This window comes from Panulirus ornatus, chromosome 11, assembly GCF_036320965.1.
Source record: "Panulirus ornatus isolate Po-2019 chromosome 11, ASM3632096v1, whole genome shotgun sequence".
NCBI lineage: Eukaryota > Metazoa > Arthropoda > Malacostraca > Decapoda > Palinuridae > Panulirus > Panulirus ornatus.
Window position 1 is genome coordinate 5,366,594 of NC_092234.1, and position 25,016 is coordinate 5,391,609.

General features: G+C 42.1%; 2 protein-coding genes and 1 long non-coding RNA gene across 6 annotated transcripts in view; 2 read left to right on the plus strand and 1 right to left on the minus strand.

Annotated features, from left to right (window-relative positions):
- LOC139751082 (ATP-dependent RNA helicase DDX3X-like) overlaps window positions 1-25,016 on the plus strand; it is a 344,069-nt gene that overhangs the window by 75,184 nt on the left and 243,869 nt on the right. The gene's annotated exons all lie outside the window — the stretch shown is intronic.
- LOC139751242 (uncharacterized) overlaps window positions 4,936-25,016 on the minus strand; it is a 40,870-nt gene continuing 20,789 nt past the window's right edge. For both annotated transcript variants that reach the window (XR_011713316.1, XR_011713317.1), the window contains exons 2-3: window positions 8,549-8,666; window positions 4,936-7,657 (exon numbers count right to left, since the gene is read on the minus strand). This is a non-coding gene — a long non-coding RNA (uncharacterized lncRNA). The remainder of the gene's footprint in view (window positions 7,658-8,548; window positions 8,667-25,016) is intronic.
- LOC139751241 (dynein intermediate chain 2, ciliary-like) overlaps window positions 8,609-25,016 on the plus strand; it is a 31,816-nt gene continuing 15,408 nt past the window's right edge. For 2 of the 3 annotated variants that reach the window (XM_071666473.1, XM_071666475.1), the window contains exons 1-2: window positions 18,314-18,394; window positions 23,721-23,916. In XM_071666473.1, the coding sequence (XP_071522574.1) occupies window positions 18,329-18,394; window positions 23,721-23,916 (262 nt within the window). In that variant the 5' untranslated portion in view covers window positions 18,314-18,328. Of the gene's footprint in view, window positions 8,857-18,313; window positions 18,395-23,720; window positions 23,917-25,016 lie in introns of those variants that run through there. The other variant, XM_071666476.1, reaches the window with a different exon arrangement.

Sequence of the window (25,016 nt, forward strand, 5' to 3'; positions counted from 1 at the left end):
AGTGTGGTTGAGAGAGCAGAAGAGGGTGTTTTGAAATGGTTTGGTCACATGGAGAGAATGAGTGAGGAGAGATTGACAAAGAGGATATATGTGTCAGATGTGAAGGGAACGAGAAGTGGGAGACCAAATTGGAGGTAGAAGAATGGAGTGAAAAAGATTTTGAGTGATCGGGGCCTGAACATGGAGGAGGGTGAAAGGCAGCAAGGAAGAGTGAATTGGAACGATGTGGTATACCGGGGTCGACGTGCTGTTAATGGATTGAACCAGGGCATGTGAAGTGTCTGGGGTAAACCATGGGAAGTTTTGTGGTACCTGGATGTGGAAAGGGGGCTGTGGTTTCAGTGCATTACACATGACAGCTAGAGACTGAGTGTGAACGAATGTGGCCTTTGTTGTCTTTTCCTAGCACTACCTCTCGCGCACGCAGGGGGAGGGGGTGCCATTTCATGTGTGGCAGGGTGGCGATGGGAATGGATGAAGGCAGTAGGTATGAATATGTACATGTGTATATATGTATATGTCTGTGTGTGTATATATATGCATACGTTGAAATGTATAGGTATGTATATGTGTGTGTTGGTGTTTATGTATATACATGTGTATGTGGGTATACTTGAAACACTTTAGTAAGAGGGTCAGAGAATTTTCAGCTCGTATTTAGTGTGACATCTTGTAATAATGTATATGTATATATTTCAGCTCCACCACACTTCAACCATTATGCAGGGTATGGAGGGTTCAGCGGAAGCAGCAGCGGCTACAACAGCTACAATGCTTCTGGTGCCTCAGGAACAGACTGGTGGGGAAACTGAACACCAGTAGTGAAGACTCCGGCACCATGCCACCTTGTGCAACACCTGTTATGTCTGGGACTGTACCATTAGTAGAAGTGCAGTGTTTGCTTTTTCTTTAGTTTAGAAGGGTGGTGTAAGCCCTCACTAGTATATAAGGCCACTTCTTCCATGGCAAGAAGTGTTTGTTGATTAGCAGTTTCCCCTGTACTGACACGTGTGAGTGATCAGTCTTAAACTGGAGCGATGCTTGAAAAAGGATATCAATATTCACTAAAAACTGTTCCCAGAATTATGTAATGCTTCGTACTTGTACCCAGCAACAAGTGACCACAAAGTGGCATAAAAAAAAAGTTGAAGCAGCAGTCAAACTTTTTTAAGTGTTAACAATATTCAAACCCTGCTGTCTGTCTGATGATGGTGATTTGAGTCACACATTCTGATGCAGGGTCCTCTTTTAGACTTGAAATTTTCTTGTGTCACAATTTTGGAACTTTTCTCTGAATATGTTGACCTTAGACTGAAGGCTAAGTTGTCTTGATGTTTACTGCCCGAAAGTCTGCATCACAAACAGATATTGACGTTATATAGAGAGGAAACTTGGACTTTTCTTATGCTTTTTTTGTGTGATTATAAGCAGTGAAGAGGAGGGAGTAAATAGTAATAATGCAGCCCCATCTCTCAACCTTTAGCGTGAATCTAAGAACCATGTTCCACTGTGTAGCACTGAAGATGTAGACCCTTTTCTGATTGTGAAATACAAATATGATGCAGAAACTGAGGTCAGTTGTGAAACTGTATTTTATCCCTATAATGCCCCTAATGTCAAGGTTGGGCTGCTGTTAACTTTTGTGTCTAATAATGTATTGTAGCGGTGGTGTTGTCGGGCAAGGTAAAGTGAACACAAGCCTCGGCAAAATTTATGGCAGAGGAACACCTATGTAGTATGTTAACATCACTGGACCGCCCAGGCAACAGCAGCGTGCACTGTTGCGTTCATTAAGGTATAATTATAGACTTCTGTAGCATGGCTTTTGGGAAGTTTAATTGATCATTTGATATTTTGCCGTCCCTTTTGATTGTAGTGTTGAACGAGCCTCTGGAGCAGCTGTGGTTGCAATTATGAAAAATTTACTTCTTGTTGCTCAGAAGGAACCTTAAAACTATAACTTGTCTGGATTATATTTGGACTAGGTCCAAGTGAGTTTATGTTTTTAAAGCACTTCCAAGGATTGAATCTTGAAGAGGCTCTATATGGAGATGTGTCTTTGTCTCTCCTCCTGGATTTTGAAGACCCACCAGAATATATATTTTTTATTTATTAATTTTTTTCTTTTTTACTTCAGTTCGGTTGGACTTGGGTGCTGGTTACAGCATCCTCTACACAGTAGCGGCCGGAGCCGCGACACGTGGCCGCAGCATCACTCAAGCCTGGTCTCCTGAAGGCAGTGGCTAGCATGTTGCAGTAATGATCCATCCCTGAGTCATACAAATAACCTGATTAATCTCAGGACTTAGGCCTACCCAGTGTTCGACAAATGTGTTCCTGTCTAGTAATGTCACAGACTGGGCAGGGAGACATTGCTAATGAGCAACAGTGATGCATTGATGCATCTCAAAGTAGAATTGCTGTGGCACACTGCAGCCTTCTTAGATATTAAGTCAAAGTAACTGTAAATTATGAGAAGGCCATGTGTGCCTGGACTCACTTTGGCGAACACTGCCATTATTACTGTGATATTGTTTGATGCCCGTGATGAGGCGGGATGTAGGGTGCGGGGCCAGGTTTGGGTTGTGGCAGAGAACGCCCCCGGCAGAGGGCTGCCAGCTCTTCCCTGGTATGTGCTAGCAGGGTTGCAGCAAGTTCTGATGATAGTGAGACAGAGGTACAGCCCACATTCCACTTTTTATCATGATCCTCCACAAAATGTTTATATAGTTATACTTGTAATCTCAGTCATAGTCTGAGTATTGCCAAAGATTGTTAGTTTGTATGTTCATGTACAAATATTGTCCTTATTTAGTGATCCATATTTGTTATTGTAGATGCTGACATAAGCAGTCCTGCTTATGCTCACCTCAGACTAACTCTAGTCGGTGATGGCGCGCTGTTCCTCATAGTAAACAGGCAGGAGTGTGTGTTTTTCAAGAATTTGGCTCCTGGTTCCCAGTGAACAAATCTGATTGCCCATAGATCTGAATATTTGGGCATTTCTCATGTTGATATCTCATCAGCTCCTTGTAACTTGTTGGTGCTAGAATTTAATATTATCCAGGAGCTTTGATCAGGTACAAAGTTTGTAGCACAATGATTTGTCATGGAGAGACTCTGTGTTCAAAAGTAATCTGGTGTTTTAATATAAGCACTGCTCCTGCAGTGGGATGCTGTATTGTTAGCTAGGATAATTAAACAATAAAATTGTGCAAAATTTACATTTCTGTGGTACAATAATTTATAGTTAATGTACAGAATGTGCATTTTATGTAATGGCTTGTGTGGAATTCTAGCCAAACAAAGAATATAGGAGTTTTCAGAATATATAATTTAGAATCAATGTACCAACAGTACTTGGTGCCTGGAGCATCAGGAATACTTTATAATCAGCCAAGTGACACTTAAAGCATGTGGAGATAAACCAGCAACCCATGTAGGGGTTGCAGGGATGCCACTTACCACTGCTGCCAGACTCCACCAAAACCAGGTGCAACCTAGAGGAGGCATAGTAACAGGTATGTCAGTGACCTGTAATACCTTTAGAATACCTTGTTGTGGTTGGGTTGTGAGCAGTGGTTAGAGGCCTCAGGGATCAACTTTCCACCAAGGAAGAGCAATGTCATTTTCCGGGCCCTGCGAGAGCTTCGCATTAGCTCTTCCGGGAGGTCAGGAAGGGGTCCTCAACATTTCCCATGGAAAGAAAGTGTACCTAATATTGGGGAAATATACGGGGGGGTCTCTGCGCCAAATATTGTGTAGATAAAATGTACTGTCTTTTTATACAAGATTGCAAGCTATTTTTATTTCTCTCATTTCTAGAGATTTAAGGAGAGATCTCACATTGATAGGGATGGCAAATTGAAAGTCTACTACTGTTATATTCACTCTGGCATTTAGAACGTTTATGAACTACATTATGTACTCAAGCTTTCTTAAAGTCTAATAAAAATAGTAAAATATTTAATTCCCACTTATGTTATTACCTCAGTGCTAAAGTTCACAGTATATTACAAATGTTTGATAAAGCATGACTGCTTGAAATGGTAAATTTACCATATCAAAATGAACATTATGGGCAAGGTAAAGTCTACACAGGGACAATACTTGAAAAAAGAATTAGGGAATTAGATGCTAACGGATATCCTGTATTATTATATTCTAGTAATTTGAGTAAAGATTAAACTGTCATTTCTGTAAATGATTTTTGACTTGCCAGGTTATATACAGCATTCAAACAACTTTGGTAAAGACAATGCAAAAATTAGGACAACAAATACCCAAAAATGGGTATGTTTGAAGGAATAGTGGTTCCAACAATGTTGTATGGTTGCGAGGCGTGGGCTATGGATAGAGTTGTGCGCAGGAGGATGGATGTGCTGGAAATGAGATGTTTGAGGACAATGTGTGGTGTGAGGTGGTTTGATCGAGTGAGTAACGTAAGGGTAAGAGAGATGTGTGGAAATAAAAAGAGCGTGGTTGAGAGAGCAGAAGAGGGTGTTTTGAAGTGGTTTGGGCACATGGAGAGAATGAGTGAGGAAAGATTGACCAAGAGGATATATGTGTCGGAGGTGGAGGGAACGAGGAGAAGAGGGAGACCAAATTGGAGGTGGAAAGATGGAGTGAAAAAGATTTTGTGTGATCGGGGCCTGAACATGCAGGAGGGTGAAAGGAGGGCAAGGAATAGAGTGAATTGGAGCGATGTGGTATACCGGGGTTGACGTGCTGTCAGTGGATTGAATCAAGGCATGTGAAGCGTCTGGGGTAAACCATGGAAAGCTGTGTAGGTATGTATATTTGCGTGTGTGGACGTATGTATATACATGTGTATGGGGGGGGGGGGTTGGGCCATTTCTTTCGTCTGTTTCCTTGCGCTACCTCGCAAACGCGGGAGACAGCGACAAAGTATAATAAAAAAAAAAATAAAAATTGTCTGGTCATATGTCAAATGCATTTGGATCAGAGACAACACAGTAATCCTTAGAAGCAATATCCCCTCAAAACCTATCCCAAACCCTACCCAACTCAGCCCTCACTGTAAAGCAATCTGATAACCAATCTGATTTCAAAACAAACACATTACCCCAAGTCACACTAATTGTTCTTTTCCTCCACTCTTAGCGACCCTTAAACACAGCAGGACTTGTAACAGTGTCCATTGCATGTGTAATTAGAATTATTTTCCTCTTAAGGAAGTGATAGATTGGCATGTGGAAGTAATAGAAAATACATGTACTTGGAAAGAATCATAAATACCTCTGCCTTGGCCTGGTTTAGCGATAGGCACAGGGGGATGTGGCTGACACCGACAGTCTTTCCACCTAAACCTGACACTTGCTCCCACCTGGAACTCCCTTAAGCAAGTGCCCACAGCAATAGCCTCCATAACTAGTGAACTTTCGTGCCACTTCTAAGCTTTTATTGCCTCACTCTTAACAGGCTGCTGACAGGAGGCAACTCTTGTGTTTGCAGAGGCTCCTACCTAATATTCCTTCTAACTACTACTACCCAATGCTTCTATATACAATTATTTATTTATTAATTTTACTTTTGTCACTGTCTCCCGCGTTAGCGAGGTAGCGCAAGGAAACAGACAAAAGAATGGCCCAACCCACCCACATACACATATATATATATACACGTCCACACAAGCAAATATACATACCTATACATCTCAACGTGTACATATATATACACACAGACATATACTTATAATACACGTACATAATTCATACTGTCTGTCTTTATTCATTCCCATCGCCACCCCAGCACACAGGACAACCCCCTCCCCCTACATGTGTGCGAGGTAGTGCCAGGAAAAGACAAAAAAAGACCACATTCATTCACAGTCTCTAGCTGTCATGTAATAATCCACTGAAACCACAACTCCCTTTCCACATCCAGGCCCCACAGAACTTTCCATGGTTTACACCAGACGTTTCACATGCCCTGGTTCAATCCATTGACAGCACGTCGACCCCGGTATACCACATTGTTCCAATTCACTCTATTCCTTGCACGCCTTTCACCCTCCTGCATGTTCAGGCCCCGATCACAAAATCTTTTTCACTCCATCTTTCCACCTCCAATTGGGTCTCCCACTTCTCCTCGTTCCCTCCACCTCTGACATATATATCCTCTCCTCTTGGTCAATCTTTCCTAACTCATTCTCTCCATGTGACCAAACCAATTCAAAACACCCTCTTCTGCTCTCTCAACCACACTCTTTTTATTACCATACATCTCTCTTACCCTATTATTACTTACTCGATCAAACCATCTCACACCACATATTGTCCTCAAACATCTCATTTCCAGCACATCCATCCTCCTCCACACAACTCTATCTATAGCCCAAGCCTCGCAACCATATAACATTGTTGGAATCACTATTTCTTCAAACATACCCATTTTTGCTTTCCGAGATAATGTTCTCAACTACCACAAATTCTTCAACTCTCCCAGAACTTTCGCCCCCTCCCCCTATGATTCACTTCCGCTTCCATGGTTCCATCCGCTGCCAAATCCACTCCCAGATATCTAAAACGCTTCACTTCCTCCAGTTTTTCTCCATTCAAACTTACCTCCCAATTGACTTGTCCCTCAATCCTGCTGTACCTAATAACCTTGCTCTTATTCACATTTACTCTCAGCTTTCTTCTTTCACACACTTTACCAAACTCAGTCACCTGCTTCTGCAGTTTCTCACATGAATCAGCCACCAGCGCTGTGTCATCAGCAAACAACAACTGACTCACTTCCCCCAAGCTTTCTCATCCACAACAGACTGCATACTTGCCCCTCTTTCCAAAACTCTTGCATTCACCTCCCTAACAACCCCATCCATAAACAAATCAAACAACCATGGAGACATCACACACCACTGCCTAAAAACCAACATTCACTGAGAACCAATCACTTTCCTCTTTTCCTACGCATACACATGCCTTACATCCTTGATAAAAACTTTTCACTGCTTCTAGCAACTTGCCTCCCACACCATATACTCTTAATACCTTCCACAGAGCATCTCTATCAACTATACCATATGCCTTCTCCAGATCCATAAATGCTACATACAAATCCATTTGTTTTTCTATTTCTCACATACATTTTTCGAAGCAAACACCTGATCCACACATCCTCTACCACTTCTGAAACCACACTGCTCTTCCCCAATCTGATGCTCTGTACATGCCTTCACCCTCTCAATCAATACCCTCCCATATAATTTCCCAGGAATACTCAACAAACTTATACCTCTGTAATTTGAGCACTCACTTTTATCTAACTATATGTTCCTATTTAATATCTAATGCTCCTACCATTTTGCCAAAAGGCAGGGCTAGCACACAGCGCTCACTACAGTAAAAGATGAGTTACGAACATTGAGCTGTGTGAGTTAGGGGTTTTCAACTGTTATGTATGAGATTGTTTTTGGACAGAATACCAATGGTCCACATGTGAATGAGGCAGAAAGAAATGACAGCTATCTGGGTCAGAAGAATGTAACCTGACAACCACTGACTGAAGTGCTGGCTTACTGGGCAGCCATCACAGACAGTTCCCGGTAAGATTGGAGCACTTGGAAGTGGTATTTCTTTCTTGAGCTTCATTCCAAAGTCTACGCAGACCCTCATTTCATCATAAACAGCTTTGGTGGAGAAAAACGAATTATTTTGTTTTTACACTGCTTGCACAATAACCTAGCATTTTTTTTTTTTTTTTTATTCTAGCTCTTTACTATCATTTTATCAAAGTTCACCACCCATGATTACATGCAGTTCTTCACGTGATAAATATTTAAGATCCAGTCACTGACTATATCTATGATATCACTTCAAAGCTGTGTAGGTATGTATATTTGCGTGTGTGGACGTATGTATATACATGTGTATGGGGGTGGGTTGGGCCATTTCTTTCGTCTGTTTCCTTGCGCTACCTCGCAAACGCGGGAGACAGCGACAAAGCAAAAAAAAAAAAAAAAAAAAAAAAAAAAAAAATCACTTCAATGGAGCCACCATAAATGGCTACAGAGAGCTCATGGGTGGCTGGTTGTGCGAATAATAATGCAGTGCTCCGAAGTGGTGTCATGTGACACCCTACTTCAAGAAAATGTTACGGCCTTATTTAATGGAATGTATGTAGGCTGTTTATTAAATGTTTTTGTACATCGGTAACAAATATACGGCAGTTGACAATAACATTCTCATTGTGTGATGCACGAAACTTTAAATTCGTTAGAGGTTTTAAATACTGCCAACAACGGTGTTGAAAGCAACATCGAAAGACCAATGTAATCATATTCAGAATCTAAATCCTATTGCACGTGCGCACTTTGTTCCAGTTACCATGGAGACGGCGACGCTAATGATCAGTTTGGCGGTTTTCTAGGTTGCCGCGAAATTTCTCCAAGCGCCGGGATTTGGCTCTAAATTTTACTCCATAAGTTATGAATAGTAGCCAAATTCCTGATACGTAAGACATTTTTTTTTTCATTAATTTGTAAGCGTACGCTGTCTCATACTGATTCAAGCCAACTTACATGATTGGTAACTTGTAACACAGCCCTTGTGTCGGTCAGCCAGTCGGAGACAGCCTCGGAGTTAGTGCGGTCGGAGCCCGGGCGTTGGACGGTCTCAAGCAGTTCCTCCAAGAGTCGTCTGTAATATATGGGTAGCGTTAGGAAATGTAAGTTATGAAAGAACGAGTGTAAACTAAGCATCTGTGCCAAGTGATGACCACAGATGATGCAGATGTCCTAGCCTCCCTCGCCGCAACAGCTGGTCACGAGGCAACCAACAGGGGCTATCAATATACAAGACTCGCCAAACTGCACAATGTACACCAACGGTAAATAGTTAATAATTTACAGTTTCCACCATCCTTATTCACAGTACTGATCGGTCAATGTAAAGCTATTGTCATCCTTTATATATATATATATATATATATATATCGCCGTGAGCAGTTATCTCTGGCGAGGCTGTATCATTGTGAGTACTGTCTGTCAAAGAACTCTCACTCCAAAGGAGTCCACATTTCCCTGCTACTGCAAGTAGCGCAGACACGGACTGCAGGAGCCTATGAAAGAGATCTTTAAAAAAGATATATATATATATATATATATATATATATATATATATATATATATATATATATATATATATACACACACACATTAGTTATCATTACTGATCAGTTTACAATAATGGTGACAGCCTAATTTCCTTTATTTTCTTCAGCCTCAAGTATCTTCACTGGTACAATAAGAATTAACTTATATAAAAGCATACTTCTGCGACATCTACTTTATTCAGTAAAGCTTTACAGACAAGTTAATGATACAAAATATATTTTCGACAATATGCATTCTGTAAATAGCTTTTTCAACTGCTTTTATTAGACTTTTATCTCTAAACAGATAAAAGTCAACATGATGTTCTTAACCATAAGTTACACTACGGCTTTCATGTTTTAAACTTGTTTTGTCACGTTTGTTAGTTTCATTATTATATGTTAAAATATAAAATTCTTTTCGTGTCTTTTGTGGTATCACCACGACCCCTTCATGAGAGGGGACAGCACTACACTCAGGAGCAGGGATAAGAGGGTCAGGATAAAATTCAAACTCCATATTGTAACCTTATGGGCTGTAAATCTAATGTATTAACATTTCAAATTCATACCCATCACTTCTAACTTTAGAAAACCAAATATAATTTGACTCAGAGTTAAGAACCAAGTAATTGTGAAATTTTCACTGAAATTCAAGTCCTGGCTTGATAATATTTCTACTGGTTGCTGTTTTTTTCTATAGTGAACAAATATTCAAAATGTTGTCTTGAAGAGTAAAATGATACAGGAAAAGATAGGATATGATAGGATAAGGGGAAATAAAGATGCTTGGGTAATGTCTGTACGTTAGTAATTAACACAGCGACTAACATCCTTTGCTATGTGACAGTAAACTGGGGAAATAGTAATCTAAGAGGGAAAGAGCTACCGACCAACACAAGACTAGAGATTTAAACATGTCTGAGCCCGTGTTGACTGTAAACATCCCTAACGACATATTAGTATCATCACATCTCGTGGAGGAAAGACGAGCCTAGCCAATATACAAAGAGCTTAGCGTGTGCTGAGCGGCTCCGTATAACACGCGACCGTTCTACTGTTAAAGGGATTTGATCCTCGCCGGAGCTTTCTTATTCCAAAAATTATGATATTTAGCAACTATGGTTTAATATGGAAAAGAGGGGCCAACGCCGATAGTAAAACTCGAAAGCATTTGCAACATGACGGACTTTTGAACTCATACGCCTAAGTTACCCAAATTTATCTTCAAAAATTCATTTTCAAGTCCAAAGTAGATTCTCGTCGTTAATGTGGAACACCCTCAGATTTCGAAGGTGATAAGCGTTACTTATATGCAAAAAAAAAAAAAAAAAAAAAAAAAAAAAAAAAAAAAAAAAAGGGTTGAGAAAAGCAGCAAGTGAATAGTTGTGACCCGGCCAGAAAGTAAAAGCTCTGTCCCAAGCAGCAGTGAATGATTGTGATCTATCCAGCTGTGAATAGCAGTGTCCCTTGTAGCAATGAATGGCTGTGCTCCAGCCAGAAGTGAATGGCTATCTTACGCAACACCGAAGCTTTTGAGTGAGACATCAATGGCCAAGTCCACAGACACGCAGCTGTGTGTGGGAGCCGTTTCTCTGGTCTCTCTCTCTCTCTCTCTCTCTCTCTCTCTCTCTCTCTCTCTCTCTCTCTCTCTCTCTCCATTTGGTTGATCAGCAAGGGACAGGAAGGGGGGTAGCCAAAAAAGGGTTAAAGAATTAATCAAGTAAATTAATCAGGACCTCAGTAAGGTTGAAAGGGTACCTAAATAAGGGTACAAGTACATAAAGGTAAGGGTGAGGGGTTATGTACGTAAACGTGAGGGGTAACAAAGTAAGGGCTAAGGGCACTTCAGTAATGGTGAGGGGTAGCGTACGTAAGTGACGATGCACAGGTACTGGTGATGGGGTACCCGTTAAAGGTGAGGGGTACCTCGTTAAGGGCGAGGGGTTACCTCTAGGTAAGGGTCAGGGGAAGCTTTGTATGGGTAAAGGGTACCTTGTATGGGCTAGGCGTACCTTGTTAACGGGGTAGGGGAAGGGGTTACCCATGCAAGGTATGGGGGTATCTAGGCAAGCATACGACGGGACCGAGGTACGAGTGTGCTGTGACCAAGTAATGCCTGCCCACTAGGGGTGGCCAGGTAATGGCTCTTCACTAGGGGTGGTCAAATAATGGCGCCTCACAAGGGGTGGCCAAGTAAGGGGCTCCCAACAAGGGGTAGCTAAGTAAGGGGCTCCCTACAAGGGGTGGCCAGCTAATTGCTCCCCACAAGGAGTGGCCAGGCAATGGCTCCCCACAAGGGGTGGCCAGGTAATGGCTCCCCATAGGGGGTGGCCAGGTAATGGCTTCCCACAAGGGGAGGCCAAGTAAGGGGCTCCTCACAAAGGGTGGCCAAGTAATGGCTCCCCACAAGGAGTGGCCAGGTCAGGCGCTGCCCACTAGGGGTGAGAAGGGTGGCCAAGTAATGGGAGGATAGCGTGAGGGGTGGCAGGTGGTGGGTCGCCCCCTCCCTCCTGCGTGTACAACACCCACGTTATTTCTGGATTAAGACACCAATTGCTGATCCTCCTCCTTTCTACAGTTTTTTTTTTTTTTTTTCGTTCCTTCCCAGCAGTGTACGTGTTCTTGTTCTTGTGTAGGGAACATACACGATATGTAATGACTACATGTGTGTGTGTGTGTGTGTGTGTGTGTGTGTGTGTGTGTGTGTGTGTGGTGTGTGTGTGTGTGTGTGTGTAATTATATATCTTTACAAAAACGATTTTTTTCTGCTTATGCATTACATTAAGTTCATATGTAATCTTACGATCTGCTTGTGAGCCGGACCTAAGAATCATTACATTATTACAAGATTTCGCTCCGGGTGGCTGCTGCCCAACACAAAATGAGTCATTTTTCTTTTTTCATCTTTTATGAGGGACGTGTTTAAAGATGGAGATGTCTGTATGTGTCGTACGTCGCTTCCTGTACCTCCTCCCGTCTCTCGTCTCGTGACCGTCTCTCCCAAACCTTCCAAAATATCATGGAGATTCCCTACCGTCTATCTGTCTGTCTCCCTCTCTGACCTATCACGAATACGAGGAGGAAGGAGGGGGGGGGGGGGGGGGTTGGTTCTTCTCCCCGTGAGTCAAGTGGTCAACTGTTTATACCCGTCTCGTCAACTAACGTCACTGCCATATTTCATGAATCTGACCTCACGACAAAACCGGGGTCACAATAGTACTCTCTCATCTTGGCTTCACTAACAAGGACGGTTGGGTATGTAACTGCTAATGACCTGACTTTACATAAAACCCCTCACGACTGCACCCCCCCCCCCCCCACCCCACAACAAACGGAGTCCCATGAAGTGCTTCTCCCCTGACCTACTTGCCAAAGACTCTACGGCCTTCCTTCCTTCACCCTGGGCTGGCCATTCTAAAACGGGAGACCACAAGTCATGCCACACGGCGGAGCCTCGGAATCACCTCGGCGGTTGGTGTGAGCACTACAGCCGCTCCCCTACCAGCCCTGATGAAGTATATAACGTATTTTTCAACTCGTTAAGACACGGGTATGTTAGAGGACGTCCCTCCTGTATATACGAACAGTCGTACACGTAATGGAAATGTCTGGCTCTTACGTCCCGAAGTTTACAGTGACCCCCCTTGAACACAAAGGTACGACCCTTAGGTATAGCTCTGACCCAGCCACCATACCCAAGGGTCGTAACGACGTGATCATGTCGTACCAACAAACTTTAGAATCGCACCGTCGCGCTCAAGGATCGTACGGTCGTGCTCAGGGTCGTACCGACGTGCTCCAGGGTCGTACTGACGTGTTCAAGAGTAGTATCGTCGTGCCCAAGGGTCGTAACGACGTGTTCGAGGGTCGTAACGACATGTTCTACAGCCGTAACGTCGTCCTCAAGCTCTTGAAGCTCCAACCTGAGTGCTAAAACTACTTCCTATAAATCCGAATACAAAAAAATAGCCTTTTCTTCAACCGCGTCCATGAATTCTAGGCAGCTTTCCAAATCTGCTGTACGATAGCTATCGACGTGTCCCCACCCCCCCCTCCCACCGCCCCAAGCCTCGTCGTCCATCGCACAATCCTGCTCATTATACTCCTAATTCAAGCTTACCAACATTTAAGACTTGCTTATTACCTTTATCTCCTGAATTACATTTTGTTATTACAGGGAATGACGTGCTTCGCGTGTTGTCCGCCAGTCCACCGTGGCAATACGCTGCATCATACGTGAACTGTGGTCGTGTTTTCCTCAGTACACGAACGCCAGCGGACCCAGTATGTCCGCCTCCCGCCCGCCGCCCCCAACTAGCGGAGCCACCAGTCTAAATGCACATCCCCCCCCCCCCCCCACCTTGCGAGGAAACCTAATCTCGTGAAATATAGTTTACATGTGAAGGTTGACAGATGACGGGTGCCGTACCCTAACCATAAACACTACCGTCTCAACATCCTCAAGGCCTTGCAACGTAGAACTGGCTGCCACTACAACTTTACATGTCACATCCTCCTTACAAAGAAAATGCATTAATACAAATAAGAAAATATCATAGAGGAGTTTTCTCTCACTAGGATCTCGTACTGCCACAGGAAGAAGTTAATCAGGCTGAAGTGGTATGACTGATTACCCCAGAACCTCCCTACCGTCCACTACTACTGCTCACACTTTGCGAAGGTTCCTCCACCCCTACATCAGGAGGTCTGGCCCGGGACACCACGCTACTCCTCTTGGTCGGGATCTCTCTCCTCACCCCATCATACAAGTCTACTCAGGCAAAATGACTTTTTTTTTTTTTTTTCCTGTAATCAGTCTGGCGCAACATATGATCCCACGTCACTTCCCGGATCTGAAAGATTCATTTTCCGTGTGTGTGTGTGTGTGTGTGTGTGTGTGTGTGTGTGTGTGTGTGTGTGAGGAATCTCTTTGCATGTCGAGGTGAGTTATTCTTCCTTGTGACAGTCGTGCACGCTGGCTCGCCCCTGCAGCTCAGCGGGTCTTCCAAATGACTGGATTAGACTTTTGTTGTCTGGATGCATAAAGGCCACCCACCTCAGTCTCCAGTCCTTAGCCCCTTGAGAACGACGGTGCAATCCCTGAGCACGAAGGTACGATCCGTGAGCACGACGGTACGATCACTGAGCACGACGGTACGATCACGAAGGTACGATTCCTGAGCACGACGTTGCGACTCTTGGGTATGATGGCGAGGCCTCTGACCTGGCTCTTAAGGACCAAGTCATTCATACCCCAAGGTTCAGAGGAGGTGAATCTTTTGAAAGTCCTCTCTCCTCGACTTCCTCGGATTAGCTCCGAATATCTAACGTTCTGCCGTGGGGTGAGGAGCATCCTCAAGCTCACACCTGAAGTAGTAGTAATAATACAACAGAAAACGCAGAACCTTCTTCCTCTTGCGAATCATACTCAGAGAACCCAACTATAACACAGCTTACTCCAACTTAGCTTTGCCCAGTTTTCGTGTGCAGTGAGGAACGAGACCCTATAGTGATGATGAATGAATGAAGATACAATGCGCTGTAGGTGCCAAGACAATACAATATCAGGGCCGCCAGTCAAGTGGTGAAGTCCTGAGCTCAAGAGCCTATTGGGTAATCCTCCCCAAAAACCCGTTACCTTAGCTAAGCCAACTAACAGAAGACCTGATGGTCTGTGACGAAGTTATCCAGTGAAGGACATTATTAAGATACTATATTCCTATAATGTTGCCAGGAAATTTGCTATGAAGGCCAACCACCAAGCGCAGAGAATATAATGACGTGGACATCACGCTGACGATCTTAAATCAGGAATTTTTCAACGCTTCTGACATGCTCACCATGTCTGGAATATTCTGTTTTCCGGGTCACCGATATTAGGACCATCAATGTATACCAAAAAAGTGACTAGAAAATGTGACAATTTCAACCGCCAGATTCTCCGTGAAAGTAATTTAGCCGCTAATCTGAAAAGAAAATTTGAAATCCGCGTACACTTTATGAATAACGAATACCATTTAAGTATTTGCCTAGAAGTGTTTAGAATGTACTGGTAGTCTTCGCTCTGATATCATATGTTGGTAATTTACTCTATTCCATGACTACTACTGAAGAACCTTTCCAAAGTGTGTTGCAACCCCCCACCACCCCCCTTCCTTTTAAATTATACCGTTATTTCTGGTCCAGTGTCTTGGTGTTATGGATAACTGTGTGTGTTTCTCTCACCCTAGACAAAGTGGGCAGGAAGATGCGCAACCTGCGAGGGTTCGTTGGGATGGTGAAGAAGGTACTATTGGTTGATGAGGTTCCCGTGTTGGTTGATTGGTGTCTGTGGGGCGGGTCGCTCCCTGGCTGGCCTGGCCTAGCCACCATCACTGGTCGTGGGGCGGTGTACGTCTAGCTCCCTTGGCCACTGTGGTCACCAGTTGACCCAGGACACAAAGGGACGATGACTTGATCAAGGACGTTGGGTGTGTCAGCTTTTGACGAGAGGAGAATTGATCAGCTGCAAACATGCTCCGCACTTACGTATGTCAAGCAGCCTATCTCTCGACAATGCTAGGGTCACATCCAGCAACCCTCGTGCATCTAGATTTAAAACTGTGTGTGTGTGTGCGTGCGCGCGCGCGTACTTGTTCACTCGCTTCCCGGCACCCTATCATGTACATCTGCGATTTACATGAGTAATTTCTTCAGTAAATTTACAGAGATCACTGCTATTACCTTAACTCATTACTAAGTAGGAAGAAGTGTCCTGCTTTGAATATGTACGGTTGATGGAAAGTCTTCAGCTTTACGTGTAAATATTCTACATATAGTTCATGCATGCACAAGCACATGAGGAACTAAGGTGTGAGAGGACAGTAGTGTGCAGGACTAGAGAACATATTACGCTTACGATAACGAAACCACAAAGGCGAGACGATGGGGAACAAAAAATCCCCTATTGACGTCTCAGTTACTCTTCGGAGCGCTCTCGCTCCCTCTCAAGGGTTGGAGTAATACATGACAAGCAGAGGCAGTGTGAGAGGAGAGGGAGGGGTTGGGGGGCGGCCAAGCCTACCAGGGAGCGGCCAGCCGGTGTGTGTCGCACCGGCTTCTGTTCGGCGTCTGCCCGCGATAGAGCAGCCCGCTGTGTGTGCGTGTCTGTCTGTCTGTCGCTTTCCCAGATGGCTTCGTCCTGTCCTGTCAACTAAATCAACACGATAAATCATAGTTAACTAAAGTTCTTGTATCTAATTAAAATCCTTAAATTCGTCTGGCGACGATAATTGTGTGACTACACGTGGAAGGTGTAGAATACATCATACACTGTTGGGGGCCCATTGCTGATACCAGAGCCAGGCAGGAAACGTCAGCATTTACGTCCGAAAATACACATGTTCGTGTTCAAATCAATTATGACTTTCTTATCTCATTAAGGAAACAAGTGCAATCAAACCCAGTAAAACAAACTGACGGCTAGCTTTGAGTGGGTGCGGTTGCGGTCCAACACCCAAACCTTTGCTATAAAAAATAGTTGTAATATAAACAAAACTGGCTGATATATTGACCATTTATGTTTTACGGAATTAACGGTTTTTGATAAGCAGGCAATGTTATATTTACAGCCAGTCCTTAATAAAACGATGTCTGTCTTCTGTGACACTTATTCATCATAGATAATTATATATAATCATCAGGTGTTTCTACATTCCTTGACACTTTAAACAAGGAATGAACCTATGCTGAGAAGTGCTTGCTTCAAGTGGTGTCAGCAAGTGGCTTGACAGTGAGGGGTCGGTGTGTGTGTGTGTGGGAGCCGACAAGTTTCCTCCTAACCTTAGCCTCTACATCTTGGTCACGAACAAGCGAGGCTTCCGAATATTTCTGATCATTTATGCACCAAAATGTCTGCTCTGAACTTACATATAAATACAAATACAGTCGGCAGTGTGAAGATGCTGTACAGAATACGATAGGTTAACCTTGTCTACTAACATCATTACTTTGTAACTCCTCTACCACCTACTACTATCATCATCTTCCATTCACCATCAGAACCATCACCTTTAATCCATCTTATAACATTATCACTCCAGCACAGCCCTCCGACACTACATATTCCTCCTCCACAATCTTTCCCCCTACAATAGGATGAATGATATTGATCTATTGATCTTGGTGTCTTCCCCCTCGTCCACTCTCTGCAGCCAGAATTAGCACCATCCTCGCCTAACGCCGGCCCTCTCCCCCACCACAACCTGTTCACACGGCAACCTTTTACACAATTCCACCGTCTTGTGACCTACTCTTGTCAATTCTATTGTTCGTTTTAAACATCAACACACTGAGTTACATTCTCCTTTTCATCAGATAATCTCAGAACCATTTTTCTGCTTTCAGCGTCACTGTCATCAATCAGGCGCAACTTCGGCCGGCACCATTATCAATGCCATCATCAATCACCTTCACCTTCCGCCTTTCCAGCGCTCGATTGTGGGTACCTTTACCTTCCATAATCCCATTTCCTACCCCGGCATTAATACCACCGCATCGCCATTACCACCGCAACCGACAACACCATTCACCACTACATCACACAAGTGTGGAATCAATATCTACTTTACTCCAATGGATTCACCTCAACTAAAAAATCTGAGGTCTCGGGGGAGGGATAAAGATGGCGAATGGGCGAAGACAATATCTGCGGGTACCGGTGAGTGTAGGTGCTGCAGGTTAGCTTGAGCGTGAGCAACGGTCGTCAAGCACCGAGACCACAACATCCCATCAACCACAAGACACAATGGACGCCCTCCTCCCACGGGCTCCAGCCATTTGCCTCAAGTATCACGCAATATCTTCATTCAAAATATTGCTAATATTTCCTTCAGGGTATAATGTTGTGCATAAATAAGACAGAAATGATCCAGAATGCCTCTTACTCCGCGTCATGTATGAGGGTCCTTCCCAGGGTGATCGAGGTTAGATACACGAGGGTCTTGTGGCTCCCAGAAAATATAATATTGTTTCCATCTAAACATTTCATTATTCTCCATTATAACTGTCTGGTAACAAAACTAATTAGTTTTCCAAATTTACTGTAAGTAACTAATACTGTAGTGTATGCATACCGAAATATCTAAATATATTTACACTAACTAGTCTCTTTATGTTTTCTTGTTTCTATGGTAACTGATAAAGTAGCGTAAGCAAGCCATAAAGAATGCTGGCCCGTGTGGCCCCCAAACTCCGCCTGAGAAGACGGGGAGAACTGGAGGAAGAGGGGGAGGTAAGCCTCGGACAGCTGAGGGAGAACCCTAACTCCATAACACCACCTAGGCTATTACTGTTTACCATAGCCTGGCTGAGGTAGCACAAAACATACCGACTGAATGTTATAACTTACCAGATAAAGCGGAGTAATGCTCTAGCCGGCTGTATATCTGCACAGCGTGTGTACATTTCACGTCATTGTCGCATGATGAACACTATAATAACCTACACTAAACAAATAACAACTCATCATTTCTGCTAGCGTTACAAGGAAGAATGATAAACACATACATTTACACCGCAGTTAAATCTAACGTTAATAAGTAAATGACTGGCAGTACCACGCACGACTAGAACTGCTTTATACATTCCGGTGACAAGAAAAACAAGGAGAAAAAAAGGTGGGGAGCTTTGCCGTGTCGCGAGGCATTATTATTCCTCAGGCCGCCTGCCTGCATTATCCTCACCTGACACGATGGTCGGTTTTAACAAGCCAGATTACCCAAAATCCCTTTGAATATTAAATCTAACAGCAAAATAATACTGTGGTTATGCACCTCTTGATTTTAATCAACAAAGTAAATGAACACTCAGTGTTAGAAAGTACGTACATCTCACTTTGTAGACAAAACACTATAACCCTCGCACTACCATATACTGACACGTTACATATGTATAACACACGTATGCCGGAAGTACACAACAGAATACTATAACTTGGTATGCTGGATATACATATCTCTTAACTGTTTGTTGGCTGGAGATAGGTATAACGGCTGACTCTATTCACCGACACAAAGAAGTTCCCATTCACTTAGCGCATGACAAGTAGAAAGGAGTGTTCAAAAAGTAAGAGACAAAGACCATACTATCCATTGTCATTAACCCGTAAAATATTCAATGGAAAACGCTTATCGAAGCGCCATTCATATTTAAGCTTGAAACCTAATAACATCCAACCTGTCGAATATGAACCAATTAAAAACCGCAATAGTTACAGCAAGAAATAAATATACTACCAATCCACTCCCGTCACAACGTTGATTCGCAGTCAATCAAGATATAATTTACTCCCCACACTGTATGCCGAGCTGAGCATTTCTTCCCTGTTCTTTATTGAACTCAGTCTAGATCGATTACATACATTCTCAGTCGACAGCTACAAAGATAAGCAGCAGCAAATGTCCTTTACCTTGCTCCAAGCTGGGGTTCTCCCTCCATGCTCTCCCGACGAAGCTAAAATTGAATTTCGTCAACAAAGCCGCTTAAAACTGGCCCCTGAATTTGAGGATATTTTTATCTTTTTTTTTACCCTAAATGGTGAGTAGCTTTATTTTTGTGCCGTAGCTTTTTGTCGTGTATGCATTAGTTCATCGACTGCTTTATTTTTTTGTAAAGCAATAGGTAGCTTTTTTTCATCCATTTTCGCTTTGTTTAGAATGTTTTCTGTAGAGTGTATGTTGTTTGCAGTTGAACATTTCAGACTAGAATTAAGATAAATGATATATTCTATTGTCTTGAAGGATTAGGATTTATTTACGTATTACCTTGGCCAAGATAAATAAAGAAATGCATCTTCTAAATAGCTGGACTACTTATGCAATTAAAAATGTCAATTCTAAGTTATAAAACTAGTGCTAGTATTGTATTAGTGGTAGTTGTATTTTTCAGGTAAATATAGGTGGTGATGGCATCATTCATTCACGTAAATGAACAAGACAGAAACGAATCTTAAGTTAAAACAGTATCAATATGATAAACATTCTGGCAATACTGGAGGCTACTTCAGTTATTCATTAATGTAACGGTTTGGTAATTTCATTACGGTGTTATAATGCTCCAACGTAAGATGGCTTTAAAGAGTAGCACATTTATCTGATACATATATATATATATATATATATATATATATATATATATATATATATATATATATATATATATATATATATATATATATTTTTTTTTTTTTTTTTATACTTTGTCGCTGTCTCCCGCGTTTGCGAGGTAGCGCAAGGAAACAGACGAAAGAAATGGCCCAACCCCCCCCATACACATGTATATACATACGTCCACACACGCAAATATACATACCTACACAGCTTTCCATGGTTTACCCCAGACGCTTCACATGCCTTGATTCAATCCACTGACAGCACGTCAACCCCGGTATACCACATCGCTCCAATTCACTCTATTCCTTGCCCTCCTTTCACCCTCCTGCATGTTCAGGCCCCGATCACACAAAATCTTTTTCACTCCATCTTTCCACCTCCAATTTGGTCTCCCTCTTCTCCTTGCTCCCTCCACCTCCGACACATATATCCTCTTGGTCAATCTTTCCTCACTCATCCTCTCCATGTGCCCAAACCACTTCAAAACACCCTCTTCTGCTCTCTCAACCACGCTCTTTTTATTTCCACACATCTCTCTTACCCTTACGTTACTCACTCGATCAAACCACCTCACACCACACATTGTCCTCAAACATCTCATTTCCAGCACATCCATCCTCCTGCGCACAACTCTATCCATAGCCCACGCCTCGCAACCATACAACATTGTTGGAACCACTATTCCTTCAAACATACCCATTTTTGCTTTCCGAGATAATGTTCTCGACTTCCACACATTCTTCAAGACCCCCAGAATTTTCGCCCCCTCCCCCACCCTATGATCCACTTCCGCTTCCATGGTTCCATCCGCTGCCAGATCCACTCCCAAATATCTAAAACACTTCACTTCCTCCAGTTTTTCTCCATTCAAACTCACCTCCCAACTGACTTGACCCTCAACCCTACTGTACCTAATAACCTTGCTCTTATTCACATTTACTCTTAACTTTCTTCTTTCACACACTTTACCAAACTCAGTCACCAGCTTCTGCAGTTTCTCACATGAATCAGCCACCAGCGCTGTATCATCAGCGAACAACAACTGACTCACTTCCCAAGCTCTCTCATCCCCAACAGACTTCATACTTGCCCCTCTTTCCAAAACTCTTGCATTTACCTCCCTAACAACCCCATCCATAAACAAATTAAACAACCATGGAGACATCACACACCCCTGCCGCAAACCTACATTCAATGAGAACCAATCACTTTCCTCTCTTCCTACACGTACACATGCCTTACATCCTCGATAAAAACTTTTCACTGCTTCTAACAACTTTCCTCCCACACCATATATTCTTAATACCTTCCACAGAGCATCTCTATCAACTCTATCATATGCCTTCTCCAGATCCATAAATGCTACATACAAATCCATTTGCTTTTCTAAGTATTTCTCACATACATTCCTCAAAGCAAACACCTGATCCACATATCCTCTACCACTTCTGAAACCACACTGCTCTTCCCCAATCTGATATATATATATATATATATATATATATATATATATATATATATATATATATGCGTCAACACATATTTGGAAGAGGAAACTCCGGCGATAATGATCGACATCTAATGTATTCCTTTAGATTTGCATCTTAGTTACCATACTAAAATTACCTAAGACTGACATCCCATCGTACACGTCTTGGGATTATTGAAAATCAAAATCCACTCGGCACCTCAAACGATTAGAGAGAGTATGTTAATACCATTATAAACTATGCAGGGACTACAAAAATATTAGCTTCAGGTCACTTATAAATTATCTTCCTAATCAGGCAATCACCAATGGCTTTTCATATATCTTTAGCTTTTTACGAAACTGTTGCTGAAGGAATCATCCCCAGCTACTACCTGTATATGACTGAATCCATCTGTCTGCAACAACAGGACTCTAAAAGGAGTCATTTTATAACATTCAGTCTTGTAAAACGTAATTAAGCAACACAAAAATATCCGGAGTTCAAGGGACTTTTTTGTAGCTTTTCTTTAATATCTCATATTTTTACAAAGTAATGTGATCCGATAAAGCATCTCAACCTTACAGTCACCCCCTGTTATAATGTCAATCTACCGAATAAAAGTATGTCATTTTAAGAAAATAAACAAGCAAGCAAAGTTTTAAGTGCTACAAACACACAACCAACTTGATCAACCACTCCATAACGTACATTTTCTTTTTTCACTTTTTATCGGAAGAAAATCACACGGAAAACAAATAAAATACAGTAAGACTAAAGACTTTACGTTAGCTAAGATGAACATGAACCATGAAAACTTCCGAGATTTGGAGGTTGTCAAGCTATTTAAGTGTCTCCTAAACATGTCAATCCTTTTCGTTCTCTATCATATAATATGAGTTCAAAGAAAATAAACGAACACCATCTTCTTTCCTTTTATCCAAAACAAATTAGCCTATCCCTAACCTTTCCTAAGGAAGTTTCACTCAGATGAATATTTCCATTTTATAGAAAAACTAAAATTATTATGCTTTTGCTTCAGTATCTAGTGAAAGAAAGGAAGGGGCTTACTGTTTCACTACCTAACACAAGGCAACTTGGGCTAGAAACTGGGATACTTGTGTCATCTGGCACATTACTCTTGTTCTTTTCATTTGCAATAAATAACTAATTAACTTGTATCTTTATCAAAGCACATGATAAATAGTTAATGAAACCATAACTCAACGCGGTCAGGCCACTGATACAACGAAAACTTTCTTACTCCAAACAAAGTACCAACACAATTTATTCACTAGGACAGTGTGGCTGTCTAGTATAATCTGTCCAAGCACCATCAATTACTGCTGGATAATAAGCCCGTTACATTATTCTTAACAAACTTAGATATGCATGACACTCTACGCAAATACCCGAAAACAAAAATTAAGCAATCACTTAAGCTAAAGATTCAAAGGAAGAGGTTAAGGGTACCACAAATCCTATCTAGCCAGACTTTAATGGAGTGTCCTGAGCACAAGTGCAGCACAGTCACTTTTCTTTTTTAATAATCACACTATGTCTCTCTCAGTCACTTTAACACTGCAACTGAACAATGAGTCGGAGCAAACCTGAAAATAAGTCAAGCCAATAGTTGTAACTAAATCTGTAGTTTCAGTAGTGGTAGTATGACTCATAGTAAAGAAGTAGCAGCAGTTGTAGTAGTAGTAGTAGTAATAATTAAGGTTGTTAGTCATGCTAATAATTCTACAGAATAATGTTAAATATGTTGAGACCTAGGTTCTGCCATTCAATATTAGTAAGAGTGCACATGTTACTGCCTTAAAGACTCAAAATGAAAATCAAAATTTTCCTTTGGTAATCTGAGTTACTACCTAAAATATGGGGTAATAGAAATGGCACTGCCCAAGGTTGAAGCAAATGTACACATGGACACAGATGGCATGAGATCTGATATTGACCCAAAGTGGCCTCCCAGCAGGGGGTTCGGGAACCAGAAGTAGCAATCCGGCTGACTTCAACCAGTGCCAGAATATACAACCAGGTTCGCTATGACTTCACAACAGGGGTGTACAAGCGGGTGTGGGGAGATGACCTGCTGGTGGACCTACTCACCCTTCCATCCAGAATCATCCACAGAGAACTGCAGCAACAGCAACAGCACCCCAAAACAGGTTGGCTATGGCAAAATACTACATATGATGGATGGTCATGCAAGAATGGTATGACAACTTTTTCATATCAATATTGTTATCAATCCAAATTACAATATGACAATGTAAAAATTGCACCAGGGGAACTTTATGACGTGAACCATATTCAAATTTTCTTTCATATGATTTTCAAAATTTTGTCAAAGCTTATACATGAAACTAAATCCAATGAAGTCAGTCCAGTCAGCTTACAACTGGAAAATAGAAGAGACACTGTAGTGGACTGTCTTTGCTCAATACTATAAATTTTCCAGACAACAGACACGTCGATTAAAGCAAACATGAAAGTACAGAAGAAATTCAGTCCTAATAGATACACAGGTGAATGGAATGAAAGCAAACTTTACATCAGCAATTTTGTTCAAGGCAGTCATTGTCAAAACTGCCTTCTGAGTACATAGGCAGGATGTTCATGGTTCAGTATTCAACTAACAGGTTAGACCTAAACTAAGTTTTTGATTTTAGTCCTCCCACTTCATAAAGTATATAAGATGCTTGAGAAGTCAACAAAGTGCAACAAATATTGTCCTTATATTGGGAGAGATCAGAAATCCTAAAGATTCCCACATTAGGGGAAAGAGGTCAAGGGGGAAAAGGATTACAGTATTTATGTTCCCCAAATGAATTTGGTGTTTTGTATTAAATCATTCTTCAAAACAAGGAAAAAAACATTCAACAAGGAGATGAAAGAAAGAGCTAAACAAAGGATGGGCAGGAAAAAAATGAGAAAAAACTAGTGTAACTGGAACAAGTGAGGAGAGGATGGATTTGGTGACATTAAATATCTAAAACTATATGATGATAGATATTAAAAGCAAAGAGATGAGGACCCAGGGTAATACAGTCCCCATCCCAAACATAACTTAACTCACCTTACCATACTACTCCAGGAACCCTTCCTATGGTATTTCTGCATTGCCTAAAAAGCCAGCTATGTCTACCAGGTGAGTGTGGTAATGTATGTATGTCTGTGTGGGGCATATAAAGGACAAATTAGGAGTTGGTATTCACTGTCTTCAGTACAGAAATTACTTCTTGGGCATGAGGGGTCTGGCAATATA